This window comes from Microcebus murinus, chromosome 4 (genome assembly GCF_040939455.1).
Source record: "Microcebus murinus isolate Inina chromosome 4, M.murinus_Inina_mat1.0, whole genome shotgun sequence".
Classification (NCBI taxonomy): Eukaryota; Metazoa; Chordata; class Mammalia; order Primates; family Cheirogaleidae; genus Microcebus; species Microcebus murinus.
Window position 1 is genome coordinate 45,156,903 of NC_134107.1, and position 25,867 is coordinate 45,182,769.

At 41.3% G+C, this 25,867-nt stretch overlaps 1 protein-coding gene and 1 non-coding gene across 4 annotated transcripts in view; both read right to left on the bottom strand.

Moving 5' to 3' along the window:
• The window catches only part of NUCB2 (nucleobindin 2), a 31,439-nt gene extending 21,923 nt beyond the window's left edge, over window positions 1–9,516 (bottom strand). The window contains exons 1-3 of one of the 3 annotated variants that reach the window (XM_012780668.3): window positions 9,375–9,474; window positions 5,926–6,048; window positions 3,237–3,390 (exon numbers count right to left, since the gene is read on the bottom strand). In XM_012780668.3, the coding sequence (XP_012636122.1) occupies window positions 3,237–3,242 (6 nt within the window). In that variant the 5' untranslated portion in view covers window positions 3,243–3,390; window positions 5,926–6,048; window positions 9,375–9,474. Of the gene's footprint in view, window positions 1–3,236; window positions 3,391–5,925; window positions 6,049–9,374 lie in introns of all 3 variants that reach the window. The other 2 variants (XM_012780667.3, XM_012780666.3) reach the window with 2 other exon arrangements.
• Window positions 9,517–15,224: 5,708 nt separating this feature from the next.
• LOC142870744 (U6 spliceosomal RNA) lies at window positions 15,225–15,331 on the bottom strand. The gene has a single exon (XR_012919089.1). It is a non-coding gene; the product is annotated as a U6 spliceosomal RNA (small nuclear RNA).
• Between the last annotated feature and the right edge of the window lie 10,536 nt (window positions 15,332–25,867).

The window sequence follows — 25,867 nt, forward strand, 5'->3', positions numbered from 1 at the left end:
CCAAAGGCATTGGAGTCTCAGGCAAAATTACAAAGCAAGCAGAGTTCTTAAGTTTCTCCTAGTATTCAGTGGATAGAAAACAATTTCCCTAAATTACCAAATCCTAAAAGGAAACTTATCTTTCTTCCCCTGGCTCCACCAAATCAAAATTCCCACTCATACACAGAGGCAGATTTCTTAGCTATTGGTTCATGTCAGTAGTTACACAGATTAGGTTTGTGCATGTTTGTATACACATGTATGATGTTTTCCTGTTTTGATTGTGGGGCACGATATCCCAAAAATGGTTAAAAATAATGATCACAGGTAAGAGGTGTGAAAAGAGCACAGAAAACTGAAACTAGTCTGTCTTCTCTCTTGCCTTGCAAATGGTCTCTGTTCCCATGTATCTTCTCCCTCCCTCAACCCTCTTCTTTTGTTCCTCTTCCTTTTCAATTTAAGGCTGAAGTATGTTTTCTTTAATTTGTTGTATTTATTTATTTATTGAACAAATATTTATGTATTAAGTACCCACTAGGTACCAGATATTATGCTGGAAGACAAAGGTAAGTGAGATAGAGATGGACACTACCCTCCTACAGCTTCAATCTAGTGAGGAATGTAGGCTATTAAATAAGCAATTGCAACCTGAAAAAAGCTGCTTACAAAATAATGCATAGCATGATCCTTTTCTGTTAATTAAAAAAATTTAGGGCTGGGCGTGGTGGCTCACGCCTGTAATCCTAGCACTCTGGGAGGCCGAGGCGGGCGGATTGCTCGAGGTCAGGAGTTCAAAACCAGCCTGAGCAAGAGTGAGACCCGTCTCTACTATAAATAGAAAGAAATTAATTGGCCAACTAATATATACAGAAAAAAATTAGCAGGGCATGGCAGCGCATGCCTGTAGTCCCAGCTACTCGGGAGGCTGAGGCAGGAGGATTGCTTGAGCCCAGGAGTTTGAGGTTGCTGTGAGCTAGGCTGATGCCACGGCACTCACTCTAGCCTGTGCAACAAAGCAAGACTCTGTCTCAAAAAAAAAAAAAAAAAAAAAAATTTAGGCTGGGTGTGGTGGCTCATGCCTGTAATCCTAGCACTCTGTAATCTCAGCACTCCTCTGAGGCGGGAGGATTGCTCAAGGTCAGGAGTTCAAAACCAGCCTGAGCAAGAACGAGACCCCATCTCTACTAAAAATAGAAAGAAATTAATTGGCAAACTAATATATATAGAAAAAATTAGCTGGGCATGGTGGTGCATGCCTGTAGTCCCAGCTACTCTCAGGAAGCTGAGGCAGTAGGATTGCTTAAGCCCGGGAGTTTGAGGTTGCTGTGAGCTAGGCTGATGCCATGGCACTCACTCTAGCCTGGGCAACTCTGTCTCAAAAAAAAAAAAAAAAAATTAAAAGGCATTAAAGTGGTATTCAGCAAATAGACATTTCCAGTCAGGTGACTTACAATGTTAAATGTCTCTTAAAAACAAAACTAGGGCCTGGGCAGGGTGGCTCACACCTTTAATCCTGGCACTCTGGGAGGCTGAGGTGGGAGAATCCCTTGAGCTCAGGAATTCGAGACCAGTCTGAGCAAGAGTGAGACCCTGTCTCTACTAAAAATTAAAAAGAAAAAAATAGCCAGGCGTGGTGGTACACAAACCTGTATGTAGTCCCAGCTACTTGGCAGGCTGAGGCAGGAGGATCACTGGAGCCCAGGAGTTTGAGGTTGCTGTGAGCTAGGCTGACGCCACGGCACTCTACTCAGGGCAATGGAGTGAGACTCTGTCTCAAAAAAAAAAAAAAAAAAAAACCAAAAAACTATGCTCTTTTTATAGTCGTATGTTCCTGATTATTTTATTTGGGGCCAATGGTTCTAGATTGGAAAAAAAGGAAATCAAAGCACTAATAACAAAAGAATTACTGTACTTTGTGTCTACATGACATAAGGAAAAATGTAAAAACTTGCAAAAATAAACATCTGCTTTGTAGAAATAGAATTGTAACTTGCTCCTTAAAAGGGAGGTAAGACTAAAAGATTGACTGAATCTTTAGATTCTTTCTCACTCCAATTTCCATCCCCTAAATTTTAGTTTCCTTTTCCTGTAGCTGTTTATTTCAATTCACTTTTTTAACATAAACAGTGACAACTTAACCATTAAACATGACAAGTATAGGGTATACTTACATAATATTTACAAACAAAAGTCTGGAAGGAAATAAGCAAGAACTAACAGTATGAGGAATTTCAAGACAAGTAACAGTTAAGTGGTTAAAAAAAGAAAAACACCTACTTTTAACTAGCAAGGAAGGCAAAAGTGTGCATCATGTGATCATACTAAACTTAAATGTATCTCTAGATGGATTATACGTACTTTCAACATAAATTTACTTCCTGATAATTAGTTAGGTGATACCCTTAGGATAACTTATCTCTGTCATTTTAATGCCTTGCTTACAGCAAGTGGCTCAATAAATGTTAGCTCTTTTTAACACAACCATAAATTGCACAACAAACATCTATAAAGCATTTATGGATAATTTAAAAACATAACCAGAACAAATCCCCAAACAAGACAGAAAAGCTTCTATAATGAATTAAGGGCTATAAATAAAAACAGAAACACAATTTATTAAATGCGGGTTATTTCCTTCTGTAGTCAGACTTAAAGCCTTGCCACGGCAAATAACTGAAGCTTATATGAATGGTTATCATAGTTTACATATTTCAGAGATGAAAGAGAAAAAAGATTCATACTGTGACAGAGACTTCTATTCGCCTACCAATATCCAAATCTTCCCTTCCTCCTCAGTAACAAAAGCCCAATTTTATTGAGGGCAGCCATACATCCAGCTACATTTCCCTGCTTCCTTGTAGCCTGAGCTTTGGTTCAGGAAGTCTCCTTAAAGAAAGATGATGCATCCTTCTTTGCCTTTGCCTTGCTACCTGGAACTTGGCTGTGATGGCCAGAGCTCTGACAGCTATTTTGGACTATGAGAACCAGTGCCACTGCTTACGAATAGCAAATCAAAGAAATGAAAGAAGCTTAGGTCTCTGACTTTATGAAGCCACTATACATATCCTAGACTGTCTACTTCAAGAATTATTTTATATAAAAAAATAAATATTGTGGGGAGTGGGGGGGAAAATATATATAGTGTGTTTAAGCCAGCAACATGTCTGTTTTTGGTTTTTCCTTTTTTGTGTTTTGTTAGTGGTATTATCAGTGATGGGTTTTTTGCAAGCAAATGCAATTCTTAACTGAGCACTTACCTTCATGCCAGTAAAGAATTTGTATTTCCTTTTTACAGATGAAGCAACTGAAATCCAGAGAGCTAAAATGACTTGCACAATATCAAATTAGCGAAGAAGTGGGTTTTGGCTTCTAGCCCAATATTTTTCACTAAAAACTGACTTTTAACAGGTTCTAAATGTAAAAAAAAAAGAGAGAGAGAGAAATAAAAAGACAGATTAAATATAAGCATAAATTTAGTTAGCCTTATTATACTGTTAATGGCATATAATACTGTGTGCATTTGCCATATAATGTGAAAAGAAAAAGTACCAAATTTTTAGAATGTGGAAGGAGACTAAATTATATCATATTCCAGGAGGGAGAGGAGACAAATACATGAAATAAACAGAATCAAAGACCAGCATAAACAAAGATACTGATTTATTTTGCTTAAGTTTTACCACATTGCTCTCCTCTGAAATAACTTAGGAGGAACTCAGATCGAAAGCTTATTTTTCTCAGCAATAAGTCTTCAAGATATAGGGTAACATTTCCTGCTAAGTACTTAACTGGAGTCTTTCTTTACCACCACTTTTTAAAAATTAACTTTGGTCCTACTCTGTCACTGAGGTCAGTAATGAGATGAAACATTTCAAATTCTTTTTTGAAACTGTACTACATTAACTGCAAACTACAAGGCAGTTAGCTCAAATGCAAACTCATTGGCAAACATAATCAATTATTTCTAAGTAGTCTGTAAAGAAAACAAGTAAATGAAATATTTCTGAGTTTTAAGAACACATATTTCTTTCTTATATGGTACATTTAACATAAAATCATCTACGTAGGAGAGTAATTATGTACATATTATATTTGAGAAAGGTATATGACTTTTCTTTTTTTTTTTTTGAGACAGAGTCTCACTTTGTTGCTCAGGCTAGAGTGAGTGCCGTGGTGTCAGCCTAGCTCACAGCAGCCTCAATCTCCTGGGAGCAAGCAATCCTACTGCCTCAGCCTCCCAAATCACTGGGACTACAGGCATGCGCCACCATGGCCACCTAATTTTTTTTTTTTTTTGGTATATATATATATTTTTTTAGTTGGTCAATTAGTTTCTTTCTATTTTTAGTAGAGACGGGGTCTTGCTCAGGCTGGTTTCGAACTCCTGACCTTGAGCAATCCACCCGCCTGCCTCGGCCTCCTAGAGTGCTAGGATTACAGGTATGAGCCACTGCGCCTGGCCATGACTTTTCTTAACACAGCACTATAACAAATAAACAAACAGCAGATTGAATCCTAATTTTTCCCATTTACTGGCAAGCTACCTGCCCCTCTGAGTCCTGATCTTCCTACCTATAAAATTGAACTAATATATCTCTATAGGTTTCTTAACAGCATGAAAATAAGAATGAGTACAAAGTAACTAGCACAGTGCATAATAAGAGTAAGTGCTCAATAAATAGTAATGCCTTTTCTTGTCTTAAAATATATGGAGAAATATGAAATTCATGATTTGAAATATGAAAAATTACTATATAATAAACACTCAAAGTTATAGAACTTAAAAAGCAAGATTAATTTAACATACAACCTTTAAAAGTCACAATTGAGGCTGGGCGAGGTGGCTCACACGTGTAATCCTAGCACCCTGGGAGGTCAAAAAAGGAGGATTGATTGAGCTCAGGAGTTCCAGACCAGCCTAAGCAAGAGTGAGACCCCATTTCTACTAAAAATAGAAAAAATTAGCCAGGCGTGGTGGTATGTGCCTGTAGTCCCAGCTACTCGGATGGCTGAGTCAGGAGGATCACTTAAGCCCAGAAGTTTGAGGTTGTAGTGAGCTACAACTAGAATAACCCCACTTCACTCTACCCAGCGTGACAGAGCAAGACTCTGCTTCAAAAAAAAGGAAATTGGACCCTGCTCTCCACTCTCTCCACTTCAAATATAAAAATAAAAAAATAAAGAAAGAAATAAAAGTCCCTTTTGAGAGGCCACATTTGAGCTCTCCTCTGAACACTGCCATAGCCGAAGCCCTGATACACCTATAGACCAATAAAAGGAATATATCCAACATGAAGGGAATACAATCTCCTCCTCTCAGCCATTATTACAGAGCTGTAGCAAGAGACTCAGGTTTCTTTCTCCAAGATACTGCCTGGAGCAAGGAAACTTGGGTTGCTTCTTCTTACTGTCAATGTCATAATTCTTTTTTATTTATTTATTTTTTTTTTGAGACAGAGTCTCACTTTGTTGCCCAGGCTAGAGTGCCTTGGCGTCAGCCTAGCTCACAGCAACCTCAAACTCCTGGGCTCAAGCAATCCTTCTTCCTCAGCCTCCCGAGTAGCTGGGACTACAGGCATGTGTCACCACGACCGGCTAATTTTTCTATATATTTTTATCTGTCCAAGTAATTTCTTTCTATTTTTAGCAGAGACAGGGTCTCGCTCTTGCTCAGGCTGGTCTCGAACTCCTGAGCTCAAAGGATCCTCTTGTCTCGGCCTCCCAGAGTGCTGGGATTACAGGCGTGAGCCACCACTCCCAGCCAATGTCATACTTCTTACAGGGGGTCGGGAGAGGTGGCTCTGGCCTATAATCTCACCACTGTGGGAGGTTGAGGCAGGAGGATCCTTTGAGGCCAGGAGTTTGAGACCAACCTGGGCAACATAACAAGACCTTGTCTCTACAAAAAATAATAACAAAAAATTAGCCAGGCATGGTGGCCCATACCTGTAGTTCCAGCTACTCAGGAAGCTAAGGCAAAAGGACCACTTAAGCCCAGGAGTTCAAGGCTGCAGTGAGTTATGATCAAGTACTGCACCCTATCCTGGGCAGCAGAACGAGACCCTGTCCCTGAAAAAAATAAAACAAAAAAAGATTTTTTAATAATTCTTACAGGGGTAAGGGGTGAGGGAAGAAAAATAAATGGCTTCTGAGTTTCTCATTGACAGTAGTGACAAGGGTAACAGGTAACCTGGTGCTCACCTCCATTTTTTCCCTTTGAAAATGAAGGTCAACAGAATAGTAAGGTTCAAATAAAATATCAGATATATGACCAGCTGAGCTGGATTCCTAACCTTCCCTGATTAAGACATCCTATGATCTTAGTGTCTCTGATGTCCACATCTGTAGAAAAGGACACCAATCAAGGAAACTGTAATATCTCCTTTGTTTTGATCTTAACAAGGGGTTGCAGTATCCTTGATAATAAGCTTATTAAAAACAGATATTGTTACTCATCTCTATCATCCAATAAAATTACAATGTCTTTATTATTTACATATACTGAACTTTGAATAACTATAACACAATGTCAGAAAGCTCTGCCAAAAATAAAACCATGCAACTACTATCTCAATTTCCATTAGATTGATTTTGAATTTCAGAATCAGAGAATTCTGAGATCAGAAATTATCTTAGAATTACAGCAGTACCCCCCTTATCTGTGATTTTGTTTTCTGTGGTTTTAGTAACCCATGGTATAGTACAATAAGATATTTTGAGAGAGAGATCACATTCACACAATTTTAATTACAGTATACTCTTACAATTCTATTTTATTAGTTATTGTTGCTAATCTCTTCCTGTGCCTAATTTATAAATTAAACTTTATCATAAGTATGTATGTATGTAAGTATAGCAAAAAACATAGTATATATAGGGTTCCATACTCTCCCCAGCTTCAGGCATCCACTGGGTATCTTGGGACGTATCCCGAGAGGATAAGAAAGGACTACTGTAATCTCACTCATCCCCTACTTTTATAAAAGGTTATAAATGCAGAAGGAAGTTAACTGACTTTGCCAAGACCATTTGGCAGACCTAGGATTGGAATCTGGCCATGAAACTCTAAGTGAATATACTTTTCACATCATAGTTTTTTTAATTTTTAAATTGAAAGTTGTTAAAGTGATTGAGGTTTTTCCTTGAATAAGTTATTTATAATTGTTAGGAGCTTGCTTTTTTAAAGTCTATAAATGAATTTCATGTATTAAACATTAAAATAGCAAATTTTCCCTTTCTAGATCTTTAATTATAGAAAATGCTTATCTATAATATCAAATCTAGTTAACTCAATTGTTCACAATACTTAAAAGATTATCTAGTTTAAGGATTGTTTTCATCACATTTAAAGTCCTGCACTTGATTCTTGCAGCTACTTGAAAGGGTATTTTATATACCCCAGCCATCAAAAGGGGCCTTAGAAAGTGGAAAACACCTCAATATTATTCTAACTACTGCAAAATTAGTTTGGTACGTCTACAGAGATTCACAACATATGCTAAAAGAAAAACACGCTAAAATTGATCATGTTATTGATACTCTATATTAGTACCTATAATTAATTACTAGTATTTTGAACAGTACCTTAACTGCCTTAATTGTGCTTTTCATTTCAACTGATATTTACAGAGCATAAACCAACTTAGCAAAAAGTATGCTGAGGCCGGGCACCATGGCTCACGCCTGTCATCCTAGCACTCTGGGAGGCCGAGGAGGGTGGATCATTTGAGCTCAGGAGTAGGAGACCAGCCTGAGCAAGAGTGAGACCCCAGCCTACTAAAAAAATAGAAAGAAATTAGTTGGACAACTAAAAAAATATATATATATAAAAATTAGCTGGGCATGGTGGTGCATGCCTGTAGTACCAGCTACTCAGGAGGCTGAGGCAGGCGGATCGCTTCAGCCCAGGAGTTTGAGGTTGCTGTGAGCTAGGCTGACGCCATGGCATTCTATCTCGGGGAACAGAATGAGACTCTGTCTCAAAAATAATAATAATAATAATAATAAAATAAATAAAATAAAAAAGTATGCTGAAAGGGTATATACAGTATGTGTGATACGAACAGTAAAATACCTTGGAGAGCAAAAGAAAGATAAACACAACACTGACTATACCCTTAGAAGGTGGGTAAAATTAGGATAGACAGAGAATAGCATGAGTAAACACAAGAAGAAGACAGAAATGATGTTTTGACTCAGAATAGAAAGTTAAACCAGATCATGAGGAGTTTGAAGACCAAGATGAGAAACAGAAAGTTTCCATGTTTACCCTAATAATGAAAGTAATATTGAGGTTTCATTTCTAGTTCTAAATTTCTATGATTTTATTTTAATTTTTTACCCTATTAACTGAGAAACATTTGTTGAAACATTTGTTAAACATTTGTTGAACTTGTTCAAGTTTTATAAAACAAGAACGTTCCTTAAAAGCAATCAATTATTTAAACTTTCCTATAAGGAAAGTCCACAATCTCCTTCAAACAAAATTGACTATTAGAAATATCTGCATTTAAACTCCCCCCCACCCTTTTCTAAGCCAAGGTAAGATCTTTTAGTGCTTATATTCATCCGTGGATTTAAGGAAGCCTTAATAAAAGGCTTGGATCACAGCACTTATTCAACTGTGTAAAACATACATCAAGTTTAGTGGACACAGAATTTCAAGAGGTTCTCTTTCCCAACAATCAGAATAATGGCTCATGTTTTCATGCTCATTCTCATTCCCTTATATCCTCTCCCTCTCTCTCTCTGATTTTGTAAAATAATTGCCATCTAAGACCGTTGCCAGCACCAACCACAATAACCACATTTGCTCACTGAGTTACCACTTAGCAGGTGCAATGAGGAAGTACTCCTTCTCACCCCCTAAAACCTAAAGGGCTCATCTCACACCTCATCGGTCACTTAAGGAAAAAGGATACCATGACTGACACGAACTTTCTCCTCAGTGTCAGAGGTTGCTGGCTTAACAGGGCTGGCAGCAGAGCAGGATGCACGGGCCTAGCTTCGCTCCGCGGCGCGGGGGAGCGTCAGCCGGGAATTGTTGGGTATACCCTCCTCACCAGCGGGCACCTCCCTCGCCCATCGACCTGCCAAGACCGGGCTGGACCTCGCCCTGGTCTGGGTCCTGCACCTACCCGCGCCTGCTCCCCGCCAAGTGCCAGCCACCCTCACCGGCCCAGAAGAAAGCTTGGGTGCCCTGCGGCGAGTGGAGCCCAACAGGGAACCCCGTGCCTCAGGCTGGAGCTGGGAGCCCCCTCCCCACCGGTGCCCGCCCACTGCGCGGCCCCCGCCACCCTCGCTGCCCCGGCAGGGCAGGCGAAGACCTTATCTCAGGATCTGCCCCAGCCTCTCGCCGCGCTCAGACGCACCCACCTCGAGGCCGCCGGCCTTACCTTGCCAGGTCTCGGCGCGCGAGGCTCCGCCTGCCGAATGCCCACAGCGCACAGACAGGTCTTCCCAACCCCGGGCCCGCTGCTTTGCTCAGTCCCTCCGCCGACCGCGCGAGCCCGCCTCTTTGCTGCCATGGCGACAGCCCCCACCCCCTGGTCCCCGCTGATTGGTCCGGATCGGGATCGCGGAGGGCTCCGATTGGTGGGGGTGGGGACGAGGCCGCGCCCGGGAGCCGGGAGGAGGGCCGCGTGGAACGCCGACGCGAGCGAGCCTGGAGGCGGCTGAGCCAGTATGGACGTGGCGCTCCGCGACGCGGGCGGGGGAGGCCGCGCCTCTTCCTTCCCTAGCTCTCCTGGGGAAGCCTGTGGAACGGGATTTGGGCGGGTGAGGCGCCGTTCTGAGACCCGGCAGAACCCCAGGGATCGCCTCCTTCCTGACCGCTGGCCCGCGCCTTGCAGCGCCCACCAGGTCAGAGAAGGGCTGTCAGGCACATTGTCGCCCACAGGCCTAGCTCGAGTCTAGTACCTTGGACTTCCACTTTGGCGGGAATCTTACTCGTATTTGTAACCGCACCCTACCCCCGTTATGCCGGGGGCCCCCCCGTGACTGTCCCTTGACTGTATTTACCCCACCTTCTCTCACGCCCATCTACAGACATCCTCCCTCATGGAACTGAGACATCTACTCCAATCCCTTATTTTAAAGATGAGGAAACAGGCTCAAAGGTGCACAGGGGTGGCTTGAGTGTTACAGACGCTTTTGGAACCCCAAAGCTGTTTTAAAAGCTTGAATCTGCCAATTCGTTTTTTTCAGCTGAGAAATTGGTTTTATAGCTATCTAAGGAGTTAGTAACGATTGGATGGGATAACATTCCCCCAAAAAACGGTACAGACTGCTGCATAGTATGTGAGCAATGAAAGCTTTTAGTGACTAAGTGCACCAACGTGGATCCAGACTGCCTCTGTTGCAAAACTGGATTGTACTTGCCCCTAACTCCATGACTGGGGCAAGTTATTTAAGTGTTCTGTGCCCCCGTTTCCTTGTCTATAAAATTAAGATAATAATAGTAGCCTCCCACTTACAGCATAACAAATTAATAGAAAAATGACTGGTACATTGTAAGTTCAAATGTTAGCCATTCTCAGATTTGTGGCTGAGCTGTGACTATAATTCAGGTCTTTGGATTTCAAGCCCAGTTATCTTTGCTAACACCATTCATCCACATACTTAGACTAGTACCTCAAGTTTAAGCTCCTTTTTGAGGTTCAGGAGAAGAGAACACTTGTCCATTTTCTTTAAATCAAAATCTCAACCTACCTACCTTATCATTGAAGTCCAAGAACATTGTGGCTCTGCCACCATTGAGGGGGTAATAGCAAAGCCAAATGTAAGGAAAATAGTCATATTCAGGGATAGATTGAAGAGTAAAGGCACTAGAGAAAGAAAGGATATTCCAGAGGTTATGGTGTAGGAAAACCAAATTTCAATTTGAAAAACATGTTAAATATTATTATTACCTAGGTATTGGTTATGTATCATTAGTAATCATTAGTAGTATCAGACCAGGATATGATACCACCTTCCAATGTTGTAGAAAACACTAGACTGTAAGCACATTGAAGGCAGGAACTGTCTTGTGCATTTTCATTACCTATTATCTAGTACAGACAAATACACAGTGCCTGAATTAGGCACTAAAATTTGGGATAGATCCTTTAAGGGTAGACCCTGAAAGACCTGGTAATAATATATCTGGATTACTCATAGCAATCCAAGGAGATGAATAAAACCTGAAAAATGGGAAGATTGAATTACTCCAACAATATAATGAAAGAAAAAGGATAATGAACACTAGTTTGGTAATGAGGGCATTCTCAGCAATATTCAGAAGTACAGGAAAAAGAAAAGACTAGGATAGAGCAAACAATGATTAAACAAGATGCAAGATTAGGAGAAAGAAAAATAGCTCAGAGCAGTCTGAGCTAAGAGAGGTATGCAAAATTTATCTGGCCAGAGAGATAGGAGAGTGGGACTTCAGTCACGCCTCCCTGGCTCCATTCCACCCCTAGACATGCCCAGGGGCTGTTGTTTAAAGGCACTTTTTTTTTCCTGTATAGTTTCGTCACCCATTAGCTTCACACTCCTGGAATTTATGATACAAGGAACAATGTATAGCCAATCAGTAGCTTATGTTATTTTTATGTAAATTTTTGGTAAACAACTTAGGAACTGCCTCTTCTTTTCCTTTAAAAACTCACTCATGCTAGGTGTGGTGGCATGCACCTGTAGTCCCAGCTACTCAGGAAGCTAAGGCTGGAGGATCGCTTGAATTCTGGGCTATAGTATGCTATGCTGAGCAGGTGTCTACACTAAATTCAGCATCAATATGGTGACCTCCAGGGTATGGGGGGGGCGCCAATTTGCCTAAGGAGATGTGAACCAGCGCAGGTCAGAAAGAGAGCAGGTCAAAACTTCTATGCTGATCAGTAGTGAGACCATGCCTGTGAACAGCCACTGTACTCTAGCCTGGGCAACATAGATCATGTCTCTAAAAACAAAAAAGAAAAAACCACTTGTAAATGCTGCTAATCAAAGCATATTTTCAAGGGTACTTGAATCTATGCTCCTGGGTTGCAGTTCTCAAACTTGGCCCAAATAAACTCTCTATTTATGAATTTGCCTCAGTTTTCTTTTTTCTTTCCTTTAGGTAGACATATCTGGCATAAGCCTGCAGGATTCAGAGTGACTCGCCCTGGTGTTTTTCTAAAAGTGGTGCTTGGTACCATCCTGATCCCATTGTGTTTGTCTTTGGAAGCCCCATCAGGTGTTATAGATGATTGCTACTGAAATCTAGACCTTATCCTACTCTTTGGTTAAAGGTCTAGACTTTATTTGGACTGTTCTTTCAAAACTTTTGAGAATGGAGGCTTTTTTGTCTTTACTCTGTGGGTAAGAGATTTGAGTTACAAGGAAAAAAACTGCCTTTTTAAAAATTTCTGCCTATACCTCACAGCTGAAGGCTTGGGTTAAGGTTTTTCTGCCTCTGCCTCAGACTGGAGGTTCAGGTCAAGGTCAGGCCCAGAGTACTGCATAGAACTTTTGCTTTTTTTTTTTTGAGACAGAGTCTCGCTTTGTTGCCTAGGCTAGAGTGAGTGCCATGGCGTCAGCCTAGCTCATAGCAACCTCAAACTCCTGGGCTCAAGCAATCCTTCTGCCTCAGCCTCCCAAGTAGCTGGGACTACAGGCATGAGCCACCATGCCCGGCTAATTTTTTCTATATATATTAGTTGGCCAATTAGTTTCTTTCTATTTATAGTAGAGATGGGATCTCGCTCTTGCTCAGGCTGGTTTCGAACTCCCGACCTCGAGCAATCCACCCGCCTCGGCCTCCCAGAGAGCTAGGATTACAGGCGTGAGCCACCGCGCCCGGCCAGAACTTTTGCTTTTTCACCTCTGTCTCACAGCAGTAGTTTTGTTTCAAGGGACTGGCAGTTTGACACCAGTGGTTTCCTTTTTCTTAGAATGCTTTTAAGATTGCAATTGTTTTCTACTGTTTGATATTCATACTTTGCTTTTCATTTGTGATCAATTTCTATTAGTTCCAAACTGAAAACTATATGAGGGTGAGTTCTCTTGTCCCAAGGAAAAGAGGCAGTTTGCTCCCTCTGACCTATTGGAGTATTCCAGGTGACTAGAGACTTTGCAGAGGTGTCCGGGCTATGGCCCAGGACGTGAAGCAGACTCATAAGGCATTCCTCATCAGAAGGACATTCTCTTGGATGGGTACAATATGTGAATCTGGTCCCCCATACCCTGAGCACTCTGCTGCCACTTGGCAGTTAGAGACAGTGTGAGACACTTAAAAAAAAAAGAGCTATTCATGACTCTTGGGTGACACCTAGAGGAATCACGCTCATAAGCAGCACACTTTGACCCTAAACACATTCCCCGCCTTGGTCACTTTTGAAAAGTTCCTAAATTATAGGAAATCAAGCTTCAAAATCTGAGCATTCTCTTAGAAACACCAGCTGGATTTACGTGCATTTATGGGGCATCCTCTTGTAAATATCAGGGAAAGTGGACCTGCCTAACCCAGGATGGTCTTATGCAGCAATGGCCAAACTGGGGGTCCTTTGAAATGCCTAAATAATTAATATACACACACAATTGGAAAAGGTTTCCATCCAGACAAACTGAATGGAAGACCTACTTTTATTTTTATTGACTGAAAAACCCTTTTTAAAATATGTTTGATCCCCCTGTTCGCCTCCTATCTTGTTTGGGTGATTTTTGCTGGGAAAAATGTAAAACTTCATTGGCCTTTTAGAAAGCTTAAAATCTCCTCAAATCAGCTCCTCTAAGATTTGTTCTTCCATTTTATGCTCCTAAATTTGCCTCCTTTTTTTTTTTTCCTTTAGGTAGACAGGAGAAAGAATTGAGGAAAATATTTCAGAATGCCATGTGCATATAAAGCAGAGAACAGCCGCTCTTATACTAATAAGGATTGTTTTGTGGTATAGAAAAACAGTAATGTTGATGGTGAGCCCTGGAAACATGCTATCATCTGAGGGATGTGTAAAGAAATGTCACTTTACTTGGTAAGTAAAACCCAAAACTTGGGGGTTTAGCACTGATGGGGAATCTCTTGATGGGGAGAAGAGCTAAAAAACATAGTCCTGGCTGGGTGCAGTGGTTAATGCCTATAAACCCAGTACTTTGAGAGGCCAAGGTGGGAGGATCCCTCGAGCCTAGAAGTTCCACAGTAGCCAGGGCAGCATAGTTAAGACCCCATCTCTACAAAAAAAAAAAAAAAAAATAGCCCAGCATGGTGGTGTGTGCCTATAGTGCTACTAACTCAGGAGGCTGAGTCAGGAGGATCACTTGAACCTGGGAGTTGGAGGTTGCAGTGAGCTGACCACATTAGTGCACTCCAGTCTAGGTGACACAGCAAGACCCTGTCTCTCTCTCTCTCTCTCTCTCTCTCTCTCACACACACACACACACACACACACACACACACAAGTATAGTCCCTTGTACGATGTACACAGGCTTTGGAGTCAGAATTGGGCTCCAATCCTGACTCTACTGTGTAATACACATGCCTGGTCTGAAGTAAGTTACCTAACTGTAGGCCTGGTGCATTTTCTGGCAAAGTAGTTGTTCAACAAGTGCGGAATGTGTGAATCTTTCTGAGAGGTTATGTATAGTGGTTACAAGCATAACCAATCCAGTTTACCTGGATTTAAAAAAAAAACAGCTCTACCCATATTAGCTAATATCCTCCAGCAAATTACTTAATCTCTTTCCACAGCATAGCTTTCCCATCTGTAAAATGGAGGTAATAGTAGTTCACATGGCATGTAGTTGTCATGAGGATTAAATGAGTTTATATTTGTAAAGCAGTTAAAGGGTGCCTAGTATAAAGTGGTATGTTAATGTCTAATAAAGTATTGGTTTCAATTTCTCTATCTAAACTCACTACAAGGGTTCAAATGCTATTTGTAAAGTGCTGAAAAGGAGATGCTCAATAGAATTTATTTCCCTTCCCCTCCACTCTCATCCCCCACCTCAGCCCTATTAGCTTTGAAACCCTGTCTGATTACTGCTGCCACTGCCTTCAAGGCACTATTGCTCAATTTGGTGTAATTGATTCTTTGATTTCCTTGATTCCTAGGAAATTCCTTGATTTCCTTTGGCTCAAAGGAAACTCAAAATGAGTTTGCTAGAGTCCAGGAGGAAATAAAAGGCAAACAACCCCAGAGGACCAGCTGATGTGAACCCTGCCCCATAGCTCCTGGTACTCCAAGGAGGGAAAATGGCATCAAGGAGACTCTGGGCTTTTTTGCTTTTGTTTTTTATGGAATGCTTCACAAATTTATGTGTCATCCTTGATCAGGGACCATGCTAATCTTCTCTGTATCATTCCAATTTTAGTATAGGTGCTGCCAAATCAAGCATAGATTCTGTTTTTTTAATACTTCATTTTGTCTCCTTACTTCCTCTTCTAGTATCCCACAAAACATCAACTGGCCAATTAGCTACAAAGGCAAGTTCTTCATTATGTTCAGAAAAAGGAAGAGGGAGGCAGAGTACTTACTCCCAAGAGATACTAAGGAGAATGGAGAAAACTCAAGGGTAAACTCTATGTGGGAGCCAAGACTTACTGGTTTATTAAGGTCTAGATAAGGGGTCAGCAAACAATAGCCCTCAGCTGAATCAACCCACTGCCTGTTTTTGTAGATAGTTTTATTGGAACACAGCCACACTCAGCAGCTATACACATTGTGTATTTGTGTATTGTCTCTGGCTGCTTTCATGTTACAGTGGCAAAGTTGAATAGCTGTGGCAGAGACTGTATGACCCCTGGTCCTTTACAGAAAAAAACTACTAAGAATTTAAAAAACTACTGAAGAATTTTCTTCACCTTCATCAAATCCTCTAATCCAATGATTCTTGATCATTTTTTTTCTTTTTTAAATTTTTCTGAGACAGGGTCTCTGTCTGTCACCCAGGCTAAAGTACAGTGGCATCATCATAGCTCACTGCAGTCTCAAACTCCTGGGCTCAAGTGATCTTCTTGCCTCAGCCTCCCTAGTATAGTGGTAGCATGCACCACTACTCCCAGCTATTTTTCTTTTCTTTTTTTCTTTTTAATTTATTTTTGTAATATTATTCAGCCTTAATATTTTTATTTTTTGTAGAGATGGAGTCTCACTCTTTGTTCAGGTCTCCCACCTTGCAGAACTACTGACCTCAAGCAATCCTCTGGCCTTGCCTGGGCCTCCCCAAATGCTAGGATTATAGGCATGAGCCACAATGCCGACTTCCTAAATCTTTAATGTGTGTACAAATCCTTTGAGGATCTGATTAAAATGCAAATTCTGATTCAGTAGGTCTGGGAGGAAGCCTGAAATTCTGTATTTCTGACAAGCTCTGGTGTATACCAATACTTCTGGTTCCTGGATCAACTTGATCCTATCAATTATCTCTTAGCATTTCTTCCCTCATTATCCAGCTTAATTCCTCTGGTTCATCAGTAAAATCACTCCCATACAAACATCAACTCCCTTTCCTTCCTTTGTCTCTGTTGCTCTCACTTGACAAAAACCCTGCCTTGGATGAACTCAACAAATATACCTTCTCCTTGTCTACCAATGCAGGAGAAAAATCATTAGATTACGTTACAGGAGAAAAATCATTAGACCCCTGTCTCTAAATTAATGGTCACCAAACTCAGACATACCCTAACTAACCACTTTCCAGCAATCTCCCAGTGTTTTTCTGTCACGTTCTCTCTCCCACACCCTCAATGACCATTCTACACCTCTCCTTGCTCTTCAAACCTCCCATCATTCCTTCCCACTCATTTTCAGCAGGTGACTCTGAGTCAGCTTTGTTGAGAACCTCCTTATATCAGTTAAGTAACTCTTGTTTTAAAGCAGAGTTTCTCAATAGCAGCACTATTGACATTTTAAATAAGTCTGTGTTGTGGGGGATTTTTCTGTGCCTTATAGGACATTACTAGCATCCCTGGTCTCTACCCCCACTAGATGCTACTAATACCCACTGCCAGTTGTGTCAACCAAAAATTTCTCCAGACATTGTCAGATATCCATTGAAGAGTAAAATCTCCCCTAGTTGAGAACCACTGGTTTAAATCAACAGAACTCAATTCTAGCTAACTTAAAGAAAAGGGGTGGCCAGGTATGGTGGCTCATGCCTGTAATGCTAGCACTCTGGGAGGCAGAGGTGGGAGGATCATTTGAGCTCAGGAATTCAAGACCTGCCTGAGCAAGAGCGAGATCTCATCTCTACTAAAAAAAAAAACAAAAAAAAAACAGAAAGAAATTAGCTGGACAATTAAAAACATATAGAAAAAATTAGCCGGGCATGTTGCACGTGCCTGTTGTAGTCCCAGCTATTCAGTAGGATTGTTTGAGCCCAGGAGTTTGAGGTTGCTGTGAGATAGGCTGATGCTATGGCACTCTAGCTTGGGCAACAGAGTGAGACTGTGTCTCAAAATAAATAAAATAAAAATAAATAAAGCGGATTTATTGAAAGAGTAATGGACAGACTTTGAGTACTATAAGAATCCCAGAGGTATAACTTGAAATAGCTCCTGAAGGAAAAAAAAAAAAAAAAATCCCAGGGGCAAGAGAGCTTGGGCTTTCTTTCTCCAAGTTGTCTTTAGGTTGTTTCCTCTGTCTTTTGGCATTCCTAATTAAGTTTCAAATTCTCAATAGTAAGAATCTAAGTCCTGTTTAGGTCAGGTATTCACTCCTGTGGCCTGGAGAACAGAATCCATAACCAGAATCAAGCTGGGGAGAGGTGCTCAACAGAAATGAAATAAAAACCATCGTGCTTTCCTCATATTCTGCATCTACATTCAGCTAAAGTGACATAAAACCTGACTACAGGGGCTTCAGTAAGCTGGAGTTTATTTTTCTATGATAAAAATAAGCTTGGAGATAGGTATTGTTGGCGTTGGCTCAGCTGCTAAGCAGGATCCTCACAGCCTCTTTACATTCTTTAGCTCTGGCTTTTCATCTTCAGGCTTACTGCCTCAGGCTGGAAGACAGCTGTCGTGCTTCCTGACATCATGAATCACTCAAAAATAGGGAACACATGGGGTAGGCTATGAGGCAGGGAAGAGGCAGAAAAAGACCTTTTATGTGAGAAATTTCCACCCCTTTTTTCAGCAAAGGAAAAACTTTCACATGACCCCAATACCTCCACCTTCACTGGCCCCTAAGTTCCATTGACTAGAAATAGGTTTCAGCGGTCCCCAATGTTTTTGGCACCAGGGACCGGTTTCACAGAAGACCATTTTTTCATGGACTGGGGGTGGGGAGGATGGTTTGGGGATGATTCAAATGCATTACATTTATTATGCATTTTGTTTCTGTTATTATTACATTGTCTCTTGCCAATATGAGTCTGCAAGCAATTGATTTATTATGGGCTCTGTGCAGTCAAACCTCTCTGCTAACGATAATCTGTATTTGCAGCTGTTCCCCACCACCTCAGCTCCACATCAGATCATCAAGCATTAGATTTTCATAAGGAGCATGCAACCTAGATCCCTCACATGCCATGCTGCCCTTTATCTGACAGGAGGCGGAACTCAGGCAGTGATGCGAATGATAGGGAGCAGCTATACATACAGATGAAGCTTTGCTCGCCTCCTGCTGTGCAGCCCTGTTCCTAACAGGCCACAGCTGGTACCGGTCTGCACCCCAGGGGTTGGGGACCACAGGGTTATATGACCATTCTCTTAGCTACAAGATATGATAGGAAAGTTAGTGTCTGGCAAAGAGTAAAGCAGGAGTCATGCTTGAGTTAGACCAATTATGATTGATCTCTTGGGACTGGGCACAGTGCTACCCCCACACCAAATTTTGGGTTCTATTTAGAAGGAACAAGTGAGTCTAGCTGTTAGGCAATAGCACAGTGTTTGCCACATCTTCCCAATATCAAATCCACAGACACACATGATTCTCTACCCATTTCTTCTTTCTTTCCTTCTGTAACAACGAAAGGCAGTCTCTTTACCTGTACACCTCTCAAGGACTTCATTTCTTCATTTGGCCATTCCCTTTCTTTCCCACATGATTAATCTTCCCTTGGCTATACAGTCACACACCAGGCATACAAACATTCTAAAGGATAGTCTTCTAACTCTTAAAAATCCCCTTCCTTATGGATGAAGAGATGTGATGAAACAAGTAGAGTAAAATGTTAATCAGAAAAGTTAGTCATTTTACTGCAAACATCTTTCTACTTTTCTGTATCTTTAAAACTCATAATGTAATGTTGGAAATAAAATCTCTTCCTTTACCCCAAATCACCCTCCAACTTGGTTTTCCTGTTTATTGTTCCAATTTGTTGAAAAAGTTCCTTTCCCTACTCTCTTTTACTCTCAAGTTTTGCCAGACTGTCTTCCACCTTCCCCACTTCTCTGAGATTGCTCTTATTGAGGTCACCTTTGAATGGACAATTTTCTGACCTCACCTGACTCAGCTGTTCAGCAGCATTGTTTGCTACTGACTTCTCTCTCCTTGAAATACTTTCCTCTCTTGGCATCTGACACCACTTTTTCTAGTTTTCTTTCTACCATTCCAGATAATTCTTTTTAGCCTCCTTTGCCAGCTTCTTCTCCATCACCCAACTTCTAAAAGATAGAATGTCCCAAGGGTTGGTTCTGGGACCTCTTCTCTGTCTACAGTCAATTTTTTCACAGGGGCACTTGGTGTTTTTGTGTGAGACACTTCTTCACTGGGCAGGATTTCCCATTCATTGCAAGATGTTTTACATTTCTAGACCTTACCCACTAAATGCCAGTAGTGGGCCCTTTGTGCCCTCAGTCAGTATGACAACCTAAATTGCTTTCAAACAATATCTAGAGAAGTGATACTTCTCCAAGATGGTTCTTAACCATCTTGTCTGTCATTTGGTGATGCCAACCAGACCATGGCCATCTACATACATAGATCCATGTACAGTATATGCTAATTCTCAAATGTCTCTGATCCAAACATCTCTTGGGAAGTTTAGACTGCCTCAAACTATCTGCATTTCCATTTGGATGGCCTATTGTGGAAGTTCAGTATTTGATGAATGAATCATCTAATTAACTATCTTAACCTCCCTCCCGCCCACCCTCACCCCCGATTTTGTCTAAGACTAAATTCTTGATCTTTTCCTGCCTTTTTGCACAAGAGGGTGTGCTGCTTAGATTCCCCCCTTCAAGAAAGGACTGGCTGCCTGGCTGTGAGGAGTGTGCTTAGCTGACAGTCTCCAGTTGTTGCCTGCTTTAGGGCCCACTTCGGCTTTAGAGCCAAAGTCATACTCTTCTTGGCCTGCAGCTTAAGTCATACTGTTCTCAGGCAAGTTGCCAGCCAATGAGTAAGCAAGATGGTAGTACACAGGTCTAGTCGGACACAGAGCCCCTCTCACTGGCAGTTTTTGCCTGGAGCTCCCCCACTGGGGGTTACATCATTACCTTTGAACTCCCTCTGCACAATCTGCTTCTGCCCCTTTTCCTTTTTCCCTGATAAACCTAACTCTGTCTTCGCATCTGCTTCCCAGACAACCTACTCAGCTCGCTCACTCTCTCTCTCTCTCTTTTTTCCCTGAGACAGAGTCTCACTCTATTGCCAGGATAGAGTGCAGTGGCATCATCGTAGCTCACTGCAACCTCAAACTCCTGTGCTCAAGTGATCTTCCTGCCTCTGCCTCCCAAGTAGCTGGAACTACAGGCGCACCCAACATGACACCTAGCTAATTTTTCTATTTTTAGTAGAGACAGGGTCTCACTCTTGCTCAGGCTGGTCTCAAAATCCTAAGCTCAAGCAATCCTCCCGCCTTGGCCTCCCAGAGTGCTATGATTACAGGCGTGAGCCACTGCACCTGGGCTCAGCACTCTCTCTATCCTTATTTCAGTAAAGACTATGCACCCAGTTGCTCAAACTAAAACTCTACGAGTCATCTCTGATTCTGTTTTCCTTCATATCACATATCTAATCCACCAGCAAGTTCTGTTGATTCCATCTCCAATATACATGATATATCCCTCCCCACCCCCTCTCTTTCTTACTGGCTCTCTCCGTCCCTTCCTCCTTCCCTCTCTTACTCTCTCTTTTCTCTCTCTCTCTCTGTCTCTCTTTTTCTCTCTCTCTTCCTCCCACCCCAACCCAGTCTAAGTCATCATCGTTTCTCAATGAAATTCTGCAAATAGCTTCTAATTTAGTGTCCTCCCACTTTGGCCCCCTTAGGATCTGTTCTCTACACACCAGTGTGTAGAGGGATTGGGGCAATCCTTTAAAACATAGCACTACTCTACTTGAAAACAATAGTTTGTAATCTAAACCCCTTCCTGTGTATGCCAAGGCGCTGCATGATGTCTCCTATCTTTCTGTCCAGTCTCATTTCTCACTTTGCTCATTCTCAATCACTATACTTTAGCCATGTTGGTTTTTCTGTTCTTTAAAGCCACCCCCCCACACACACAGCCTTTGCCCAAGCTGTGCTCACTTCAGTAAACCACTATTTCCCCTATACTTTGCATAGCTGGATTCTTCTCAATCATTGGAAGTCAAGTGCCACTGCCTCAGAATACCCACTCTGACCACTTAATCTAAAGTAATTTCCCTTTGCAAGGAAGATGAGGCAAGAAAAAGAAAAGGAAAAAAAGAGTAATTTCCCACCCCTCTCTCCCATTACTCTCTCTCTAATAGTGTATGGGTATGTGTGTGTGTGTGTACTTTTTTCCTTAATTGTTTTTTGTCTGTCTCTCTCACTAGACGATAAAATTCTTGAGGGTATAGACCATACTTGGTTTGTTCATTTCCCAGAACCCAGCACAGTGTCTGACGCATATAGTAGGCAATCACTGCATATGTGTTGAATGAATGAATGAAAAAAATCACCTAATTATCTTAGGTACTCATAGTGATTTGGCAAAAGGATTTGATTTTGGGGGTTTTTTTTCCTTTAGAAAAAGAACAGATATTTTATCTTCTGCCTGCTGATATTATAGCAACCAACATACAAGAGATAAATATTAATAACAGTAAAACACAACATCTAGATCCATGTTACAATAGCCATAATTTCAAGAGTCCCTTACTTTAAAAATTAAACTATTCCTACCAAAGAGATTTATATTATCCTAGGAACAATAATCCTATTACCTCTTAGCAATCTTACAAAAAAAAAAAAAAACCTCCACCGAAAACCCCCAAACCAAAAAAGATTAAAAAAAAATAAATAAACTAGAAACAAAACATTAGGAATCCTGAAGCATATATTTCAATGGACTATAAGAATTTAGTGAGAATAAGGCCAGGCACAGTGGCTCACTCCTATAATCCTAGCACTCTGGGAGGATATCTTGAGCTCAGGAGTTCGAGACCAGCCTGAGCAAGAGTAAGACACTGTCTCTACTAAAAACAGAAAAATTAACCAGGCATGGTGCACATACCTGTAGCCCATTACTCAAGAGGCTGAGGCAGGAGAATAAATAAAAATAAACATCTTTCTCTAACTTTTATGATTCCTTTTTTTGGGGGGGGTAGGGAATGGGGTCTCATTATGTTGCCCATGTTGCAGTGTAGTAGCTTTTGATAGGTACAATCATAGCACACGGCAGCTTCAAATTCATGTGCTCAAGCAATACTCCCATCTAAGTAGCTGGGATTATGGGCATGTCCCACTATGCCCAGCTATGATTCTTTTTAAAAGTTCTATTAATTAATACATTTTTTATGACATCATGAACTCACCCAAACAACCTTATCTTTTTGTGATGTCATAAAGATTGTATGTTTTCATTCTCCATCACAGACTGCAGTCCTGGGATGAGGTTAACACATGATGTCACAGGCGGATGATACAAAGAGATGTGCAAGCGCTTGCAACGGAATGGAGGAATGAATTGTTATTCTAAGGTGTTAGGGCAATTCATGATGTCATAAAGGGTGTAGCCAAGCAATCTTCAAGAGTGGAAGGAAAGACTGTTAGTAGAGTTCATGACATCACAAAGAGAGGGGTAAAATTTGATGTCCTAAAGGGATGGATAATCAAACTCTGAAATCATCAGTGGGTGGTGCACAACAGGAGGAGGGTTGGATCCACATTTTGGAAGTCTGTGATCAGTGATATCATAAGGGGATAGAACAGTCATACATTCCTTCAAGTATGATAACAGAACAGTGTGAATTTTTTAGAACAAAGATCTCAGACTGTTGTCCACAACAGTCCAGAGGTAGCATTTGGCCCAAAAACATGTTTTTCTTGGCCTGCACACTAGGTTTTATGGGTTTTTTCCTTCCAATTAGTTGCCAAATTTAGAATTTCTATAACAAAAGCCAGGATTTCTGGCTTCTCTTGAATATATTGGAGTTCTGATCACCTTTGGCCTACATTCCTACCTGGCAACAGCTGCCATGAGCAAAGCAACAGCTTCCTTCTTTGGACAAGGCAGGTCTACTCTTAGTTTATCACTTAGTCAGCTTTACTCATATTATCCCCCTAGTACTGTGTGCATTTCAGTTTGTGACTCTGGTTTGGGGAATTCCATATAACAAAGAGGTGAGGCAATGTTGGGAAATATGTCATGGGAGGGGAAGGTAACCCTATGACATAAGAAGGTAACCCTATGACCTACATAGCCCTTGGGAAACTCATTATGACAAGGACAGAAGCAGCAGGATATTTATATCCTGCTATTTTAACCCCAAGAGTACTCTGATCCTGTCACACTGACCTCTGAGAGTATTTTGCCCCTGTTATGTTGAGGAATTAAGACTGTGCCACCCCAAAATATTCTGCCCTGTCATATTGACTATTTTGAGTTAAAGGCACTTAAAAGAAATAGCAGGTGAAAGAAGACCACTCTGACGTTCATTTTATTTCTTAAAAGCAAGAGGTGAAATTCCCATGTGAAAGATGTCCTCCCTATAAAATGACATTCTCATTATTAAGGATAGGAAAAGAATTCTGTACAAAAAAATGTTGTTAAACCCATTTCCTTCTAGTCACTTCTCTACCCAATTAAATACTCCACTCCAAGCACATTTTCCTTACTACATTTTCACAGTTTACTACACTTTGTCCAATTCAGTATATAAGTGATTGACTCCAACTGCTTCTTTGGGTCTTCATTTCCTTATGAGAGCTCTCACTCTATATAAAATTTGTATTAAATACATTTGAATGCTTTTCTCCTGTTAATCTGTCTTATGTCAATTTATTAATAATGCTCAGACCCAGCCTAAGAGGATGGAGGTGTTTTGCTGCCCCTTCAATATGTTCAAGAGCTTTGCAGTACACGCATTTTTTTTTTTTTTTTTTGAGACAGGGTCTCACTTTGTTGCCTAGGCTAGAGTGAGTACGGTGGCGTCAGCCTAGCTCACAGCAACCTCAAACTCCTGGGCTCAAGCAGTCCTGCTGCCTCAGCCTCCCGAGTAGCTGGGACTACAGGTATGTGCCACCATGCCCAGCTATTTTTTTCTATATATATTAGTTGGCCAATTAATTTCTTTCTATTTATAGTAGAGACAGGGTCTCGCTCTTGCTCAGGCTGGTTTTGAACTCCGGACTTCGAGCAATTCACCCGCCTTGGCCTCCCAGAGCGCTAGGATTACGGGCATAAGCCACCGTGCCTGGCCTTCTTTATATTTTTAGTAGAGACAGGGTCTCGCTCTTGCTCAGGCTGGTCTCAAACTCCTGAACTCAAATGATCCACCCACCTCTGCTTCCCAGAGTGCTAGGATTATAGGCGTGAGCCACCGAGCCCAGCCCTGAAGTACATGCATTCATTAAGGAATTAAATTTATGAATCAATGAAACTTTACAATTAAAATACTTTCCAAGAAAATTTACCAATATTGGCATAATTTTTATTATATATTTGTTGCCAAATATCCTTGGTGTCAAATATCCTTGGGACAGGTTTAGAATAAATCTTATTATTCTCAAATGGTATAAACCATGATGTCTCCAAAGGATGTAACATCACCAACTATTTGTCCTTGAAGCATCTTATCATCCTTACTGCCCACATGCCTTGGCCCAGACTGCTTCTTTTCTTAAAACGGCCTTCTCTTTCACTAAACTCCTAGTTATTCTTCAAATAACGGAGGAGAAATTACTTGCCCTAACCACACCCTCAGAGCATTAAGAAATAACTTCCATTAGGCTCCCAAAGAACTTTGAAGACACTTTTATTACAGAATTTATCACACTGCTGTAGGTTGTTTTTTTTTTTTTTTAATTTATCCATCTCCTTTGGTAGAATTCAAGATTGTGAGTTATTTAAAGACAGTATTTCAGGGGGGGAGCAGGAGCCGGGCTCCCAATCCGGTTCCCTCCGGTTCTCCCACCACCCTGCCGTGGGTCTCAGCAGCTCAGCAGCTCTGGTGGGAGCGATGGCAGCTGCCAGACAGCCCAGCTTCAGCCGGCACACTCGCCCTCCCCACCGCCAAGATGCCCAAGAGGAAGGTCAGCTCGACCGAAGGCGCAGTGAAGGAAAAGCCCAAGAGATCTGCACGGCTGTCAGCTAAACCTGCTCCTACGGAAGTGGAAACGAAGCCCAAAAAGACAGCAGCAAAGGATAAATCTTCAGACAAAAAAAGTGCAACCAAAAGGGAAAAGAGGAGCAAAGGGAAAACAGGCCGAAATGGCTAACTAAGAAACTAAAGATTTACCTGCAGAAAATGGAGAAACTAAAACTGAGGAGAGTCCAGCCTCTGATGAAGCAGGAGAGAAAGAAGTCAAGACATATACCATGTCTAATCAGTGGTTTCTGTCTCCCTTCTTGTACAACCCAGAGGAATATTTTTATCAACTATTTTATAAGTGCAAGTTTTTTAGTAGCTCTAGAAACATTTTTAAGAAGGAGGGAATCCTAGCTCATCCCATTTTTTTTAAGTGTAAATGCTTTTTTTTAAGAGGTGAAATCATTCGCTGGTTGTTTATTTTTTGGTACAACCA